This window comes from Rhodnius prolixus, unplaced genomic scaffold, assembly GCF_049639745.1.
Source record: "Rhodnius prolixus isolate KJV_2025 unplaced genomic scaffold, Rpr scaffold_4, whole genome shotgun sequence".
NCBI classification, from domain to species: Eukaryota; Metazoa; Arthropoda; class Insecta; order Hemiptera; family Reduviidae; genus Rhodnius; species Rhodnius prolixus.
Window position 1 is genome coordinate 1,840,904 of NW_027411614.1, and position 18,358 is coordinate 1,859,261.

The 18,358-nt window shown below is 36.2% G+C and overlaps 1 protein-coding gene across 2 annotated transcripts in view; it reads right to left on the reverse strand.

Moving 5' to 3' along the window:
- Positions 1–18,358, reverse strand: part of LOC141455642 (nephrin-like) — a 258,998-nt gene that overhangs the window by 74,109 nt on the left and 166,531 nt on the right. For both annotated transcript variants that reach the window (XM_074130861.1, XM_074130862.1), the window contains one exon: positions 17,475–17,609. In XM_074130861.1, the coding sequence (XP_073986962.1) occupies positions 17,475–17,508 (34 nt within the window). In that variant the 5' untranslated portion in view covers positions 17,509–17,609. Of the gene's footprint in view, positions 1–17,474; positions 17,610–18,358 lie in introns of those variants that run through there.

The window sequence follows — 18,358 nt, forward strand, 5'->3', positions numbered from 1 at the left end:
AAAAAAGAAGAAAATAAGAATGAAAACAAAACAAGGAGCGCAGGATAAATGAAATTCCCAAAGGAAATTAGCTGTAATATAAAAGTAAATAAAAAAAAAAAAAGTTAACAAAGTAAAGGAGAAGAAAAACCTTACAGAAAAGATAAAAGAAAAGTAGCTTTGAAATTTCAAGGCTTAAACAGAACTTTGGTATGCATGACAAAAAAAGCTAGGTACGGGCCCGCCGCCCTTAAAAAGATGTTAACAGTAAGTTGAAGAATTTTCCTTAAATTATTTACATTATCTTCCCTCTAAACATGTTGGAAATTCTTTCAAAAGTAAAGTCAGCAATATTGGCAAAGTTAAATTCAATTTAAATATTTATATAGACACTAAAAGAGGTGACGCCAAGAATAGAGGTAAATTTAGAATTACCTTTAAAATATGTGAATAAATAGTAACTTTAATTACGTAATGTGACGTAAGTTGATGGAGGTAAAGATTTCTTAAAGGTTGCTCAAGATAAAATGAAAGATTCAGAAAATTCCTGATGACATCAAAGCAAAACAAAAACAAAAATCCGTAACTTTCAAGAAATAGTCAAGAGATGTTTTTTTGTTAGAGGCGGGATCACCTAGGGCAGGGGTCGGCAACCCACGGCTCGCGAGCCGCATGCGGCTCTTTTAACCAAATTTTGTGGCTCTTCAGCCTGTCCAAAATAAATTGTATATTTCAATTTTATCGAAACAAATGAAAATTTCATTTATTAAAGTGAAGATATTTTTTCAAAAAGAATTTTAAATGTGATAGGTTTGAAATTGAATAGAATTATATTAAAATACAGTACGTAATATATAGGACTGCCGCCATTTTCATTCAAACATAGGTTTAGCTATTATTTATTTGTTTATTTACATTGCAATATGTGAAAATAAATATATAAAACTTTTAAACGTTATTGAATATCATAAAATAATAATTTGTGAATACAAATGATCTACTACAACTTTTTACACTATCATCCTTGCGGCTCTTGGTAAGATTTATTAAAATTATTTAAGGAGAAATGGCTCTCTACTTAAAATAGGTTGCCGACCCCTGACCTAGGGTGTAGTTCTCAGAAACTGGATCTGGAGAAAGCATGAAAAGAACTGGGTGTCAAACGAACGGTTGATGCCTTGGCTATGCAAACGAAAGAGCCAAAGTGACTCTCTGTGCTTGGCCAGAGAAATCAGATTACTCTGATTACAGGCCTATTTACGCGGGGCATGGTAGGTTCAGGAAGCATCTGAACTGCTGTTCACTTGTATTGCAGTCGAGCGGTTGGGCTATGAAATCTTTGTGAACTATGAGACCAAAGGAGATAAGTAACGTAAAAAGAACTACGTAGGGAAAGACCTCAACCTTTTTAGTAGGGAAGGTTTTGTCTACTAGATCCATAATGGGAAGGCACAATAAGCCTCTTGTGGCTGCGGGGCCGTGGGGGTTAGCTCCCACTTCGATAATCTAAACTAATCTAAAGGCTAGACCTGCAATACTAAGATGTATTGTTGGTTTAGTGGGTTCGATCCCCGGGGTCTAGGCCTTGGATTTTATTTAATGGTTAATATGAGAAATTTGTAGTAAAGTATGTTAGGCGGTTATAGACTAGACCCGCAATGCTAAGATGTATTGTTGGTTAGTGGGTACGATTCCCCCTGGTCTAGAGGCCTTGGATTTTATTTAATGGTTAATGTGAGAACTTTATAGTAAAGTATGTTTGCTAGTCGCCTCCGTCCACCTAATTTGGTAGTTGGACGTGAAGCTTGCCTGAAAAAAAATAGGCATTACTCTAGTTTTTATCTGGAAACGTAACGAAGTGAAAAAAAAAAATTTGCACCAATTCAACTGATAAACGCTTGAAAAACAAAGTACTTTACTACAATTGCCCTTTACACCAATTTGGATTTTACGGACTCGAAATTATGGGATTCATTCAAGCGTTCTGACATCCAACGCCTACGATTCCCTTTCAATTAAAAATACTCCGCTTTATTACTAATTCCCACTTATCTATTTATCCAACTTGACAAGATCCTTTGCAATCTCCCACTCAGTTCCATTTATCAATGACTTAATCAGAAATCTATTAACCCAAATCCCACATTCTCCTTGCACATCATCAAAATCCTTTAATCCCCCATCACATTCCACATAATTCCCTTCATTAAGTAAGAAGACAGTGGCCATTTTGTCTCTTACAAAGCAGTGAAGCTGTAGTTTTGGTTTAGGATTTGGCTAGAATCACTACCATAGGGATGGTTTTCAACTCCATCGCCATAGGTCATTGCTGTTGCTGATTGCGCTAGCGGAGGAGCAATTGTTTGCATATCCTAATCTGAGAAACAATAAAGACTGAAATGGACCAAATAAAAACGTTTTTGCAGTACAGATCAAGCAGCATTATCGCACTAAATTGCACGACAGTCCTTCCGAACTGTAATTGTAACATAACGTAATTGAATTGCAATTTAAATCAATCAGAACAAACGACGACTCTATACAGCTCTTCTCACACCAATATGGACCTACGGACTCGAACTTTACGGAACAACCAAACAAATCCAACATCAATAGACTGCAAACACTCAAATCCAAAATGCTCCGCCGCATAGTAGACGCTCTATTCCAAGTTAGCAACCACACAATACGATATATATCTCCAAATTCCACTCATCTCCGACGAACTTGCCAAAATCCGATATAAAAATTTTCATCAAAAACTCTCACTTCATCTCAACCCTTTAGCTGCAAACTTGTCTTCAACTAGACTACCCTCCAATCCTCGAAGACGGCTGAGGCACCGTTGGCCCCGTGAACAACTGGGTGACTAATGGCGGCCATCGCTGGATCACCGTCATTCACGTCTGCCACGTTAGTATATACATTTATCCCATTTACTTATTATACCCTGTAGGTACAGGTGTAAATTTCAATAAAAGGATAAATATATATAAAAAAAATCAATTTAAACTAGTTTTTGACGTGAGTTTCTACTTAAAGCAACCATTTTTTTCCCCTCTAGAATGTGTTAACGATAGAATTATATTTGTGCTTGGCACAAATAACGTTGAGAAGTACTGGCTTTTATACACCCGCGCATGAGCAAAAAGAAATTCAAGATGTTGGTGTTATTTTATTTATAATACATAATATAGGCTTCCAAGTGGACATCGTCGTATGTAGTTGTGGCAATGCAATTTTAAACAGAATGATGTTTAGTTGGCGAAATGGAAGCAGCAATTCAATGGACACGGAAAGGGTGAATTGTGCAAACGTCTTGTCTGAGAATGGTCTGCGAATGTCCTGTCTGAGAATGGTCTGAATGGTGTGGTTAAGCTCGGACCTTTACCAACCGAGAAAACCATGTGGTTAAGTCCTCTCTCTCTCTCACTCTCTCTCTGTCTCTTTCCTTCCCCCCACCCTTAATGTTAGTATAAATCCAAACGTACGACCTTCTGGCGTATCGGCATCTGGGCCCGTCCAACGATTTGTATGTAAAGCCTCCGGCGGCTCAGATTTACCTAGGACATTACCAGGACACGCCATCCCTTCAGATTTCCCCTTCCCCCGCCTCCAAAAAAAAGACGTTGGCCACTTCCAACAAGCTGTTACAGCTATTTCTGGCTACTGCTAACGTTATTTCTATATCTATCCCCCAGATCTAACCCTAGGATTTTATACTATTCTCCCAGTTCTATATCCTTACTAATGCTATAAAGACACATACTGGTACCCTATACCAGTCAAGAAGCCATTCTTATGTAAACATTTTTTTTATTTTTTTTTGGATTCTGTACCCAAAAGATTTACTCTTCTAAAAATTTCTCTTGCTTCTAAATTGTTCTTCTAACTCAAGAAATTTTAAAACATATTACTCAGCTCCTTTTTGGAGGTAGTTAGATCTTTCCTAAACTACGAGTATCTTATTTTCGAGATATTTTTAACACGAACTGAATCGATGTCTCCTACTGAAAGTAAAGATAAAGTAAAAATAAAAAACAGAACAAAAAAACAAAGAACAACGGGTAAATGACGTCATTATTTTGTAACATCTGAGACGTATCCATGGCAGACGTTGAAAAGTAATATCAGAAGAAAGCACTACTGGTACAGACTCAGTGAGATGTACAATGGATGCTGCTGGCAACTTCCATTTCTTTGATAAAACTCCCTACTACTCTTACCCGGAGAGCTCTAGGAAATTGTTAAAGCCGTTAGTGTGTGTGTGTGTGTGTGTGTGTAGATAGGTGTTTGCCTGGGGGCGGCAGAGGGTATTCTGGAAGCTTGCAAAGGTGCATAGAGGGAAGTGAAGAGGAAATGTAAAAACCCAGACAGTCTCAAGTCAGACAACCTTTTTCAGTGCAGAGCAAAACGTAGAGAACTACCTCAAGATGTGTATGTATATAACCACACTTTTTCTTCGGACTACTCGGCCCGTGCATACTTGTAAATAGAGTTAACCTACACTCCCTTGGGATAGTCCTCTGTGGCACTTTTCTAAACCACTCGACTATATTTTCAGTTTAAATTTATCCCACAACTTTTATACTGCACTGTGGTAGAGGTGGAAAACGGTTAATGTAGTTTTGAAGAGGTAGTAATATAAAATGGTTAAAATGGTACATTAGAGGCCATGCAACAAAAAATTGATTTTAATGCACGGACATCAAGGAATAAACTATAATCAAAATTTAGTTGCTATTAACATAAGGTTAATCCTAATATTTTGCTTCTTCTATTATTTATTGGTGGAGAATTTTTAAAGGATATTTGAAGCGATGGACGAACTGCATCTGGATGAACTGCATCATTATACAGAGTTCTTGAAACTCAAATTACAGCTGTACAGTCAACAGAAAACAGACTGTTTTGTCAGCAGTTCTTCTGCAGTACGATAAAACAAGACGATACATTTTGCGTCTGATTCCCTTGAAAATTAATATTAGATCTTCTTTTCTCAGGTTTATCATAAGAGATGAATTCATCCAATTTGATGTAGAGAATTTGACTCGATGTCTCTTTGCTGACTAAGCGAGAAAGATAAGTTTAGAATGTGTTGTAAGTTTGAGTTGTAGATTTACAAATGATATCTGGAAAAATTATCCATTGAGCTTGACAAGGCGAGAGAGATTTGGATTAAGAATGAACCTCCTTTTCACTAATTCAAATTTTCAAGAATTTGGAAATGGAAGGCAAGCTTTTTCATGCAACAGCATTTGACTATTTTTTGTTGACTCAACACTGGTTGCGATTGCAGTAATTACGTGTATAAAAGTAATTGCTTATTTCTTTTCAGGAGGGCTTTACGTCCAAACTACCAAATTAGATGTTGTGGACAGAGGCGACTAGCAAACATACTTTACTATGAATTTCACAAACTAACAATTAAATAAAATCCAAAGCCTAGACCAGGGACTCGAACCCACTAAACCAACAATACATCTTAGCATTGCGGGCCTAGCCTATATTCGTCTAACATACTTTACTACAAAGTTCTCATATTAACCTTTAAATAAAATCAAAGGGGATCGAACCCACTAAACCAACAGTACATCTTAGCATTGTGGGTCTAGCCTATATTCGTCTAACATACTTTACTACAAAGTTCTCATATTAACGTTTAAATAAAATCCAAGGGGATCGAACCCACTAAACCAATAGTACATCTTAGCATTGCGGGTCTAGCCTATATTCGTCTAACATACTTTACTACAAAGTTCTCATATTAACCTTTAAATAAAATCCAAGGGGATCGAACCCACTAAACCAACAGTACATCTTAGCATTGCGGGTCTAGCCTATATTCGTCTAACATACTTTACTACAAAGTTCTCATATTAACCTTTAAATAAAATCCAAGGGGATCGAACCCACTAAACCAACAGTACATCTTAGCATTGCGGGTCTAGCCTATATTCGTCTAACATACTTTACTACAAAGTTCTCATATTAACCTTTAAATAAAATCCAAGGGGATCGAACCCACTAAACCAACAATACATCTTAGCATTGCGGGTCTAGCCTATAACCGCTCGGCTATCGTGGCACCTTAAATTCCTCTATATTTCGTCCGATTTTTGACAATTTTTTTTTTTGCATAGACGGGGCTTCACCGGTTTCCAAGAAAATATATACTAAATAACTGTACTAAAAATTAGTTTTAGTTTATAAGAAGTGGTTTCAAACACTCAGGCTTAACCAATCATTGTCAAATGAACTTTTCCTACTCTCTTATTGGCTACATCTTTCATCATCACAAGTTACGATTTTTTTTTTAATTGGCTAAAGTTTAATTACACCAAAAATTTCCTGGACATTTGAGACGGATAAGCCTTTCACAATGGTCCATTTTATCTTTCGATTAGCGAAAGGTCACAGGTCGCGTAGGGTTTGAGGTCAAAAAAAATCTTCAGACTGAAATTTGTTGCTTTTCACTAACATTATTGGTGCCCAAAACAGCAATGAGGAAAAACATTTTTTGGAAAATGCACACATCAAACCCACAAAACTTTTCTTCTAATCTAATATTTATACATATTCTAGGGATTCTACTAAAGCCGGGATTTTTTACTTCATCCTCTACTGACTTATAAGTTCATACTTATCTCCCTTGAATTCCGAACGGAGGATTTTTATTTTGTTTCTGAGAAACGATGTACCTTCTCCTTCTAGGATTACCAGAAAATAGACCTTTTATATATATTTTCCTGCAATGCGTGGGATCATCCCCCTTTTTTTTTTTTTTTTTTTTTTGAAGGGCGACTTGTTGAAAGTAAATTCAATGAATTCGGATTTAGATTGAGACACTTGGTGTAAGAAAAGTGGATAAGATAAGCAAAAACGCAAAACTGTTATTAAATATGCAGACATGAATCCCGAACAAGCTTACAGCAAAGAGATCAACTATGTGGGTAACGTAATGGAGGGGTAGGTCTCGCTAGAGTTACAACGACCTTTAAAATAAGTCACCCCAAACACACACACACATTGTTGCTACAAAACCAGGGCAACGAAGTCTGTCTAGGGGTAGAGGCTGTGTGAGCCATCCCATAGTTGGTCCACAATTTGCCCCTACACTTCCCCCCCCCAATACACTATCTTTCCGGGACAAACACCGTCCATTCCACTAAGCATACACAAGCTTTACACACTTTGTTTACTAAAAACCCTTATTACCAGCAGGAGAATCTTATCCACTCTATTCTTCATTCTAGTAAGCATGTTAAATACTCTGTGGAATGTAAAATCCAGAAATATATAGCCGAGAAGGATTTTTTTTTTTTATTTAAGATGGATATCAAGTACTTGGATTTGTTTTCGTTGACTACGCCACTATCGAAGTCTAGGATGTGGAGATGAGCGAGGATTTGTAATTAGATCACCAGTTCCAAGTGGAGCTATATTTGATATATTATAGAGAAAATATGTGCTTCCGTTTCCGTCTACGACTCTTAATTGCTAGTATAACGTTAAGCCCTGCCTGAAACAAAAAATAGGCGAATATCTTTACTTTCTAAATGAAATACACAAATTTGTAATTCATGCGATTTTCACGTTATTTCATTTTAGGAACAGTGACGTATACATCCCCCCTCACATATCAAACCTTTTGCCAAACCATTTTTGCAGACTCAGAGATCCTCCTCAGAAAGGATATCCGGCTGAAAATTTGTGTGACATAATTGCAATACTTTACCTTCTAGTATAGTTAGTAGATAAAATGGTAACACAAATAATATTGACGTGTTATGGAGGGGTGGTGGAGGAAAGCAAGCAACTTGACTTAAATTAAAGGAGTATTTTTGATTGGGGGCTGGAATTGTAAGGGAGAAGTTAGTGAGGAGAGGCGGCGGAGGCGGCGGTTGAAAACTAATTGCTGTTTGCCCGAATTTCTAGACCCTTCAAACAGTCCTACTTGCCGTCACGCTAAATTGCTTTCGATATTAAAGCCTGTGTTACTTCTGCCATCATCAGGAGTTAACATTAACTATCACTCCAAACTGATCGTTTTCCTGTTCATTAAATTCTTATCTCTAACTGTTATTTTATATAGATTTCCCCTACAGTAGCTCAAGTAATAGTTCAAAAATTTCTGTTTCTTTCAAAAGATACAAGACTTTCTCAAGACACACAATTTAAGTGATCAAAGAATTTGCGATTTATTTGGAGGATAAGAGGCTGAATTAGGAAGAACCTCCTTTTCACTAATTCAAATTTTCACGAATTAGGAAATGGTAGACAAGCTTTTTCATGCAACAGAATTTGACTCTTTTTTTGTTGACTCAACAACGGCTGCAATTGGAGTAATTTTCTGTATAAAAGTAATTGCTTATTTTTTTCAGGCGAGCTTTACGTCCAACTACCAATTAGGTGGACAAAGGCGACTAGCAAACATACTTTACTGTAAATTCCTCATATAAACCATTAAATAAAATCCAAAGCCTAGAACGGGGGCAATCGAACCCACTAAACCAACAATACATCTTAGCATTGCGGGTCTAGCCTATACCCGCCTAACATACTTTACTACAAAATTTCTCATATTAACCATTAAATAAAATCCAAGGCCTAGACACCTGGAATCGAACCCATTAAACCATCAATACATCTTAGCGTTGCGGGTCTAGCCTATAACCGCCTAACATACTTTACTACAAAATTTCTCATATTAACCATTAAATAAAATCCAAGGCCTAGACCAGGGAATCGAACCCACTAAACCAACAATACATCTTAGCTTTGCGGGTCTAGCCTATAACCGCCTAACATACTTTACTACAAAATTTCTCATATTAACCATTAAATAAAATCCAAGGCCTAGACCAGGTAATCGAACCCATTAAACCAACAATACATCTTAGCATTGCGGGTCTAGCCTATAACCGCCTAACATACTTTACTACAAAATTTCTCATATTAACCATTAAATAAAATCCAAGGCCTAGACCTCGGTAATCGAACCCATTAAACCATCAATACATCTTAGCATTGCGGGTCTAGCCTATAACCGCCTAACATACTTTACTACAAAATTTCTCATATTAACCATTAAATAAAATACAAGGCCTAGACCCCGGGAATCGAACCCACTAAACCAACAATACATCTTAGCATTGCGGGTCTAGCCTATAACCGCTCGGCTATCGTGGCAACTTAATTTCCTATACATATATTTGGTCCGATTTTTGACAATTTCACTTTACATGGATAGGGCTTCACCGGTTTCCAAGAAAAGAACACTAAGTAACTGCTGTTATTTATTAATTTATTTTTAAATAAGTTTTAGTTTATACGATGTGTTTTAGCCTTATCCAAATACTGTTGTATGAACTTTTCCTACCCTCTTATTGGCTACATCTTTCATCATCACAAGTTACGATTTTTGATGGCTGAATTAGGATTGGCCATCTTTTTTTTTTTTTTTTTTAACTTTGCTTCTATTGATTACAGCAAGCATGTTTTCAACCTGATCACAATTTCGTGATTGTATCCAATGGAAATAATCAAAATATAAAGTGTTTCGAGATATTTTGTTTTTCCACTCACTCAATGATCATTTTATAAAAAACCTGTTTTAAAGAGGCTCCTGTGTGTAAGGAAAACAGAAGTAAACAATTTTTCGTGTTTTTTTTTTAAACAGTTTTCAGCGGCTTCAAATATGCAAAAACAATAGTTTTGCACAATGCTCAATACTGCAGGATGCTGTGAGCTGTTGCACAGTGTGATGATGCTCACATTCCTCTTATAAAAGCGAGAAATTCCATTCCATTTGCCACACAGGAAGTAATTGCTTATTGCTTTGTATCATTTTTAATATTTAATTTATTTTTAATGATTGTGCTTGATTGGTAGAAATTATTGCTTAATAACCATTCCGAGAAGGGCACAAAAAAATTTGGAAAATTAATGAAAAATTATAATAATCTATGCTGATAAAATGGAAGGTCGAAAAATCCAAAAATTTTGTAGTGATCATAAAACTAGTTTATTAAGAAAAAAAGAAAAATAAACAGAAATTTGATTTATTATTTATAAGGTGTAAACTACCCACTACTTCGATCCTGATTTTCCAGAACAGAACTGGAAATGGAATGAAAAAAAAAAGAAGAAAACTTCTCCGGAAAAACTATTAACATTAAAAATAAATACAGCCAACTTCAGCTACTTCTTCTACAGCAGCCTTCAATATCCTTCCTGCACTCTGCCATTCTGAAATTCACTATTTGGCCTGAATCACTTTTCTTTTTGTATCAAGGAAAAAGAGGTAATTCTCTCTCTCTCTCTCACTCACTTTATCACAATCTCTCTCTCTCTCTCTCTCTCTGTCTTTCGAAACTTCTCTCTTACCTAGATTGAAAACGTAGTGCTCCATAAATAAAATATTTATTTAAATTACACTTCGATTTTTTGCTTATTTATTTATTTCTTTACTTTATTGTTCTTTTACTTCTACAGAAGAGAAATTATTACATTCTACTATCTATTTCTACTCCATTTTCAAAGTAAGTTATAAGTTTTGAGATATGCTCAATAACTTGGAAGGAAATGAATTTTAGAAAACTAATGAGAATAGGTTAAAATTGTACACGTCACAATTAAAAGAAAGAAAAATCTAGTGAAAACGTTAACAAACAGTTTTTCTTTCACAAAAAAAAAAAAATACAAAAATCGATTCGTTAAAGAGTAACTTCCGGTTATAAATTATGCCCGAAACTTATTTATTAAAAAGTGCCTTTAAACGGAAACTGAACTAAACTTTGAACTCTATACGTTTTTGTACGCGTTTTTTTTTTTCGTGGGTTTTAAAAGGCAAAAATATCTGTAAAAATTAAAAATTCAACCTCTGGTGATGGATGAAAGTCCAAAAAAAAACAAAAAAACCTGAGAACTAGGACGGATCAAATCGCCGATAATATCCAGAAATGCGGACACCTAAGCACACTTTAATCGAAATACAAAATATCCCCAATTGTGATACTTCTTACGTCCGGTTAGAGAGAAATAGAAAACGGAAACATTTCTAAAATAACTTTCTCGTTTATGTACTATCAAGGAAGTCAGTTAATGGAGGAAAGTGCTAAATCTTAAGTGAATCAATTTTACAGATTTTTGGGGAATCATGGATCGATAATGGCTCCCCTAATATGTTCTTTAAAAGTTCATAGTATGAATATTCGTATACGCTGCTCTGTAAGTTCGATATTTCAATATATTACACGATTCTAACACGCGTCCATGTTGTTTCAGCAGGAAAGACGCCTCTTATTAAGACTATGCACAAAAAAAGAAGTTTTTCAATAGTTATCAAGAACCTCAGACTGCCTCGAAAATTAGTAAGCCTAAAATTGGGACTTCATCCACGCTCCACTTATACAGCCCAGATTATGGACTATGACACTAGCAGGTCGTCATTTTGGGTTCTCTGCCACAGAATTAACTTTCATTAGTAGCAAAGAAAAATGGGATTTCAGGAGCAAAAATGGGCTGAAAGGAAGATACTTATTTATTTAACACTCATTACGGTAAACACCGGAAGAGAAAGAGACCATGATTTGGTTCAGAGTCCTCTGCTTACTGGAGGCCAGGATCAAAAACTTGGTACAATCAAGGGAGAGGCTTTCAGTCAGTTAAAGTTCAGTGACATACTGTAAAGGGAAATTTAAGGAATTTCAGTTAGATTTCTTTTTTTTGGGGGGGGGGGTTGTCGGAGGGTTTTGAAATAAGTAAGAGCTCCAGGAAGCGCTAGGTCCTTCTTATCCTTTTACTAGCCCTAGCAACAATAATACAATAAAATAACTCGATAAAAGCAAAGTTTTTTTTTTGTGGTTAGGACCCACACGTTTTCAGAGTGTGCATGTTGTAGTTCCAAAAAATAAAACAATAAACAAAAAATCAGAAGATTTGTAGCTTCAAGTTGTTAAAAACTATGTTATATAGAACTGGGTCAATTTGCGTTTGAGTACTATGTACATGATTTCGAGGTAAATATGTGTACGTGAGGTGTCTGTATATACATATCTGAGTCCGTGTATGTATGGCCCATGTTCAATTATAATACACGCCTGCAATAGAGTGAGATCGAGTGAAAATGATTAAATGTTATCAGCGAGTCTGTGGTATAATTAGTAATGATGGGGGATATTGTATTTGTGATTAACCTGTACATTGTCAAGAGGTTGGTGAGGAGTCACAACCTACCCGAGTCCCGACCACTATGGCTGCTCCTATATCACCTTAACTATATATATATATATATAGCTATATATATCTAATATACAGGAGAACCACTTACATTATCGAACATCGGCCACTTGTCCATCCAATCAACTTCACCTATGACCAACATTTCACACATGACGTCCTTTTCCTCTCCCTCTTCCTCACCCACTCACTCTCTCTCTGTTTATCATCAAAATTGTTATTTCCACTTCTCCATACTAACACACACACACACACACACACACCCCTCTACTTTTCCTTAATTATAGATATTTTGATCGTGTATTAGAAGAAAATTTCTCTTATTAAGTTCAATGAACAATATTAAATGCCTTATCTATGTGGTGACAGTAAAAGCAATTAATAGAAAAAAAATTAAATTCAATAGTCTAGCCAGAGAATAGCTAGCCAGTGACCGGAAGTGAAAATAATTTTAACCGTGTTACAGTTTCAATAGTTTGGTCTCCAGAATCGGCAGCGATAGGATATCTTTAGAAATTTTGAGGCCAAAAGGAGATTGTAGCGCAGAAGGAACTGGTAGGGAAGAATTTAGATTTAAAATGACGGGGCTGGACCCTATCCCCACGGTACTGCAGGCACAAGAGGCTTATTGTGCCTTCTCCTTAAATCTAATAGATGAAACCTCCCCTTCTAAAAAGGTCGAGAGCTTTTCCTATTAGTTCCTTCTGCGCTACGATCTCCTCTGGCCTCAAAGTTCCAAAGATATCTGCAGCGCAGTCTCTCAATTGCAACGCAATCGAATAACAGGTGAGAGGCCGTTTCCTCCTCCTCCTCCTGGCACAATCTGCACAATGGTTCCGAGCTAATAAGCCCTATCTTCTGCAGGTGCTTTCTGAAACTTTCGTGCCCTGTGTGAATAGGCCTGTAATCAGAGTGATCTGATTCCTAGGCCCAAACCTAGAGACACTTTAGTTCTTTGTTTGCACAACAAGGGCCATAACCCTTTTGCTGTGTTTAACCCCAAGAAAGCATCACCCAGTACTTTTCATGTTCTCTCCAGATCCAATCTCTGAGAGCCTCACAAACTGCACCCCTAGTGAACCCCAGGACTGGTTCCGGACCAGTGAAAAGAGTACTAGCTCCATTCCTGGCCAACTGATCAGCTATTTCATTCCCCTTGATCCCCACATGGCCCGCGGCACCCACTCAAGTCGGACTTTGTTGTGCCGAGCCAGTTGATCTAGGGCCTTTTTACATTCCCAGACCAAACTGGTAGGGAAAATCCTCAACCCTTTTTAGAAGGGGAGGTTTCAACTGTTAGACTCAAAAAGGGGAAGGCACAATAAGCCTCTTGTGGTTGCGTTGCCGTGGGGCAACGTAGGTCCCGTTCCGTTTTCTAATCTAATCTTGGTCTTCAAAAGGTCAATAGAAAAGAAGGAGGAGAAGGAGGAGGAGGAGAAAAAGAAAGATAGGGGAATGGCCGATCAGTAACTCACATGAATCTTTAGGGACATCACGATATGTGGAGTAATTCTACCCAATGATAGGATCAAGTATGACAGCTCTATTTTGAGCTCTCTAATAAAAAAATTAAAGTAATCGCCTATTTTTTCAGGCGGGGCTTAACGTCCGACTACCTAATAATAAAATTAAAATAAGACAGAATCATAAGTTAGAATGAGGGATTGAAGAATATAAAATAGAAATAAAATAAATAAAAATCAAGTAAAGTTAAAAAAAAAAAAGCAAAGAAGATTAAGTTTCGCACCATCAGAGTTTTTACTATTAAGTTTTGAATGTATTTGAAGGAGGAGGGTGGGGGAAAAAGAAAGACTTCTCAATAGTACTTTCTTCTTTTTAGCTTTGGAGGAAGGGATGGAATCATTAAAAAGAAATTAGAAAGACGAAGAAGACGAAGAAGAAGATGACATGAGAAAGGTGGGCGACCATCTCATCCATCAGACAAAAGATGGGAAAGTCTGTCTTCTTTTCTAAAGTGGTACCACACCCTCTCTCATGGAGCGCGCCCACGCTCCATTCAGATTCATCATCAGAAAATGGTAACTGTTGTCAATTAAATTACTTTAGCAGGGTTCCCAACTTTCAATTGATCAATTCAACATTTAGAATTTAGTAGAAAGAGTGCAAGATTTCTGTTTATTATTTATTATGAATGAAAAATTTGGTTATAAAAGGAGGATTTTCCCTATATTTTAAAGAAAATTTGGGAATTTTATCTTGTATAGAAAAAGAGAAAACAATTGTCAAAGTTGTGTGTTTTTCAACGTTACGCTTTTTCGTACACTTTTTTGACGATCAACCCTTCGTACAACTGGTCCGGACAGTTTTTGAATTATCTTACCTGACTATTGTCGACCGGAATGCTCTGTTCAGTCAGCATCCGATAACAACAGTCTTTGGCCTAGCTGTAGCCTATTATCAGTTATTACTTAGCAGGATAAGCACTAGTCTACGGGATGAGTATACTGTTCTGGACATAGCTGTACAGGTATCATTATTGATAAAGGTGATTAGATGCTGATGTAGTACGCATGCCTACAGAATCCCTGACTGGTTTCATACTTTAATCCACCATCAGTGGAAAATTCATTAGTTTGAGTACCTTTTGGCGTTTAATCAACCCTTATACTTAACTTTTTAAACTGTAAGTTTTTGTTAAGGAGATTTGTAGAGGATTCAACTTCACTTATATTACGATATAATCCAGAGCTATACGCCCAAGATACGTCATAATTTGGGAAATTCAATAATTGGAAATATTTTGTTTAATTAATTTTGTTGGTTTAATAGAAATGTCCAATTACGCTCCGAGGGTTTTCTACAAAATCCGCACAAACACACTGATAAATATGTACATGTACAGACAAAAACTTTAGTTTGGTGTAGAGATTTCTGCTTTACTTAGGCTTCCGTTTCGTAGGTGTGCTTTACTCCGTGATAGACAAAAACGTAAGTGAACTCGAATTTTCAACTACCTAACTGGATTAATCTACCACCAATTTGTGGGATTTGGAAGTTTGAAACCGGTTAGAGATACATCAAACAGGTGTGCTGCGACGTATGAAAATCAACGATATTCTACGTATCAGTCTGGAGGCAAGAAGGGCTGTGAACATGGCACAGCTTCTCTTAGGGCACGGATAGGAGACGCTTAAAACAAACTAGGGATATGAAAGGCAACAGAAAGTAGCTGATGAAAGAAGAACTACCATAGCTCAGAAGAAGCACTCCAGATCGGAGAACTGCTTACGGTTATTTGGCTTTCGAAAAGGACAGCGGTAAGTAAGCATGGCCTTAACCCAGCATCAGCAGGGTTTAAGTAAAGAAAAAAAAAGCTATATTGAACAATAGAATTGCTACGAACTTGAGTCATAATACAGTACAACCTCGATTAACCGGGCTAACCTCCGGCTATACCCTCCCCGGAAAACTGAAATCCCGGTTAAACCGAATACACAGTATTACACAGTAATACATTACTGTTTCGTCCCAGAGATCAACTCCTATCTTAGACGGCAATCCTTTTTTTTTATTTTTTACTTACATAATGACCCTTCAAGAAAATCAGGTATAAAAGAGTTGCTGTCACGTCTACAATTATGTTACATCGGAAGACAAAAAAAATTTCCTGTCGCCACTGAAAATTAACTTTTGTTTCGGCGCCGATCCAGGTGTTCTTTATGATGACGCAACATGATCCCGGTTAATCCGGATCCCGGTTAACCGAGGGCCCGGTTAATCGAGGTTCTACTGTAATACCAAAAATTATTAACTGTCTTTAAAAATTCAGTACAGTAATATAGTTTGGAATTAGAATTATATTAGAAGCACATAAAATTAGTTTAAAAAAAGAAAAAGAAGTGACTGGAATTTTAATTACAAGCAGTTTAATTAGTATGCGGTAGGGAAATAAACGGGATAGAAATTTAGGGAGACAAAGCCGGAAGTTAATATGGTGTAAGGTTGTGGGCGACCATTGTACATTACCCCGGCTAGTGGTTACATAAAATTTCTACCAACTTCCTGAGCATATTATTAACTTAACCAACCCCTACCTACCTCTATCCGTGTGTAGTTTACTATAGTTTAGAATTTTCCTTTTAATAGACAAAAGAAAATGGCTGGAAACTTAGAAATTCTTGTTTAAACAAACAATTTAATAATTAAAATTCAATTTAATGGAATTTATATTCGTTAAAACTAAATTAACAAATATAGATCATAGAAAATAATTACAATTTACTAATTGAACTATGAATTTCCAGCTAAACAATGGGAAGCTAACAATTAATTAATTTAATTCCTATGAAGTGAAAAGAAAATCTAAGGGTCAACAGCTGGATCCATAAATTTTAACTTTACACAGGATAGGGAACGATATCCCAAACTTCTGTTGAAGCCCAAAGGAAAACGCAGTTAAAAAAAAACCTCAAAAAACAATCAAAGACTTGAATTAGCAATGTCTTTATTAAAAAAAAAAAAACCGGAAGCAATCTCAAGTGGGAAAAATAGTTAAAGTTTTTCTACAGATTTCCGGTTCCGCCTAAAAACTCTTCATCTGTTCTACAAATACCTAAAGAAGGAATCCAGGTTTACATCATGGCTGAGCTTTTTGCTAGACCAAGAAGACTACAAGTGAATGATCCGAACAGCTGAAAGATACCACATCTTCTTATGCTCAGACTCGATGATTTTAAGATTCAGGATTCCCCGATGGACTTCTTATTTATGAAATCGAAAAGTTCTTAAGGCGAAACATTTAACTGGAGTTCCCCCTTACCCCGAGAAATGCTCCCCCAAAATAAATGTAGTGTAAAAGAGACTTTCACAAACTTTCTTTTCAAGGCTCTCAAGATTCTATCATACTTTCTTCAAGGTTCAAAACATTTTGAATCAATACTTAAACCTCATTTACATTATACAGTTAGTAAAACCATCGCAATAAACGGAAATGTAACCTTCCAGTGAAACCTTCTCCAACTCTCCTTCCTCTCAACGAGAACTAGCCTAAAATTAAATTTTACTAGAAAATTGATGCATCTAGATTTCCAGAAAAAGAAATTCTTGAGCTTATCTCAAGAAAAGCATCCGAACTTTTTACATTAATCAGCTCATACTACAGGATGAAAGCTGTGAAGCTATCAATGCCCAGCGGCTTGAAGTATCTAAATCTTCTCATAAAAGTATTGAAAGTTATTTTACTCACAAGTTGAAAAAAAAAGTAAGTGAGTAAAAAAAATAGTAAAACTCACCAAGAGCAAAACCATCCTTGGTCCATTGCACCATGCCACCTAGGTGAGCTACTTCACATTGCAGTATTACCTCGCCACCTTCGTGTACCTTCACATCTTTTGGCTGGATCCTGAAGTACTGTTGTTGGCAGAATCCTGTAATGATTATTTTTGCATTAATATATTTGTTATTCAGAACAGAAAAATCAGTTACAATAGAATTGATCACAAAAAAATTGAAGAAATTAATTTTATTTTTGTGTTATCGATTTGCTTAATTTTGATCGATTATGAGAAATCGATATAACTTTTACTTAAAGAATTTAAGGTTTATCTTTTTCTCACGGTTGTAGGATGCCATGCCAACACGCATTCTTCAAAATTTTATTATATTGAATTATTATGGAAGATTTTTAGTAAAGATTTCAAGTTAAACTCCATTTCAACACCTAGTAACTACTCAGGCAAGTTAGAAAATAGTTCTTAATTAGTTAAGAACAATGGAATTGCGCAAGACTTCTGAAAAAAGCGAAAAAAAAGGCGGTCAAAAGAAGTCATAAATAATTTCCATCATCTCCATCATCGCCTACACAATAATGAATGATGCTATTCTTAAGACAATAAGCAATGATGAACTGCTATAGAAGCAACTAGTGCTTCTAAGAGTGTGGTGCCACTGTTATAAATGGTAGGCAGAAGTGGTACTTGTAGAGGAGAGGTTTTTAGAAGTACTTTTAATATAGTTTGATGGATATAATAATGGTAAAAGCATAGTTGTAACGAATGGTAGAAGGTGGAAGGAGGTGGAGGAGGAGAAGAAGAAGAAGAATACAACTGTAGCTCTGGATCAATATAGAGATGATGAAAAGTGGATGTTGCAACAAAGGAGGTGGTAAAACCAGCGA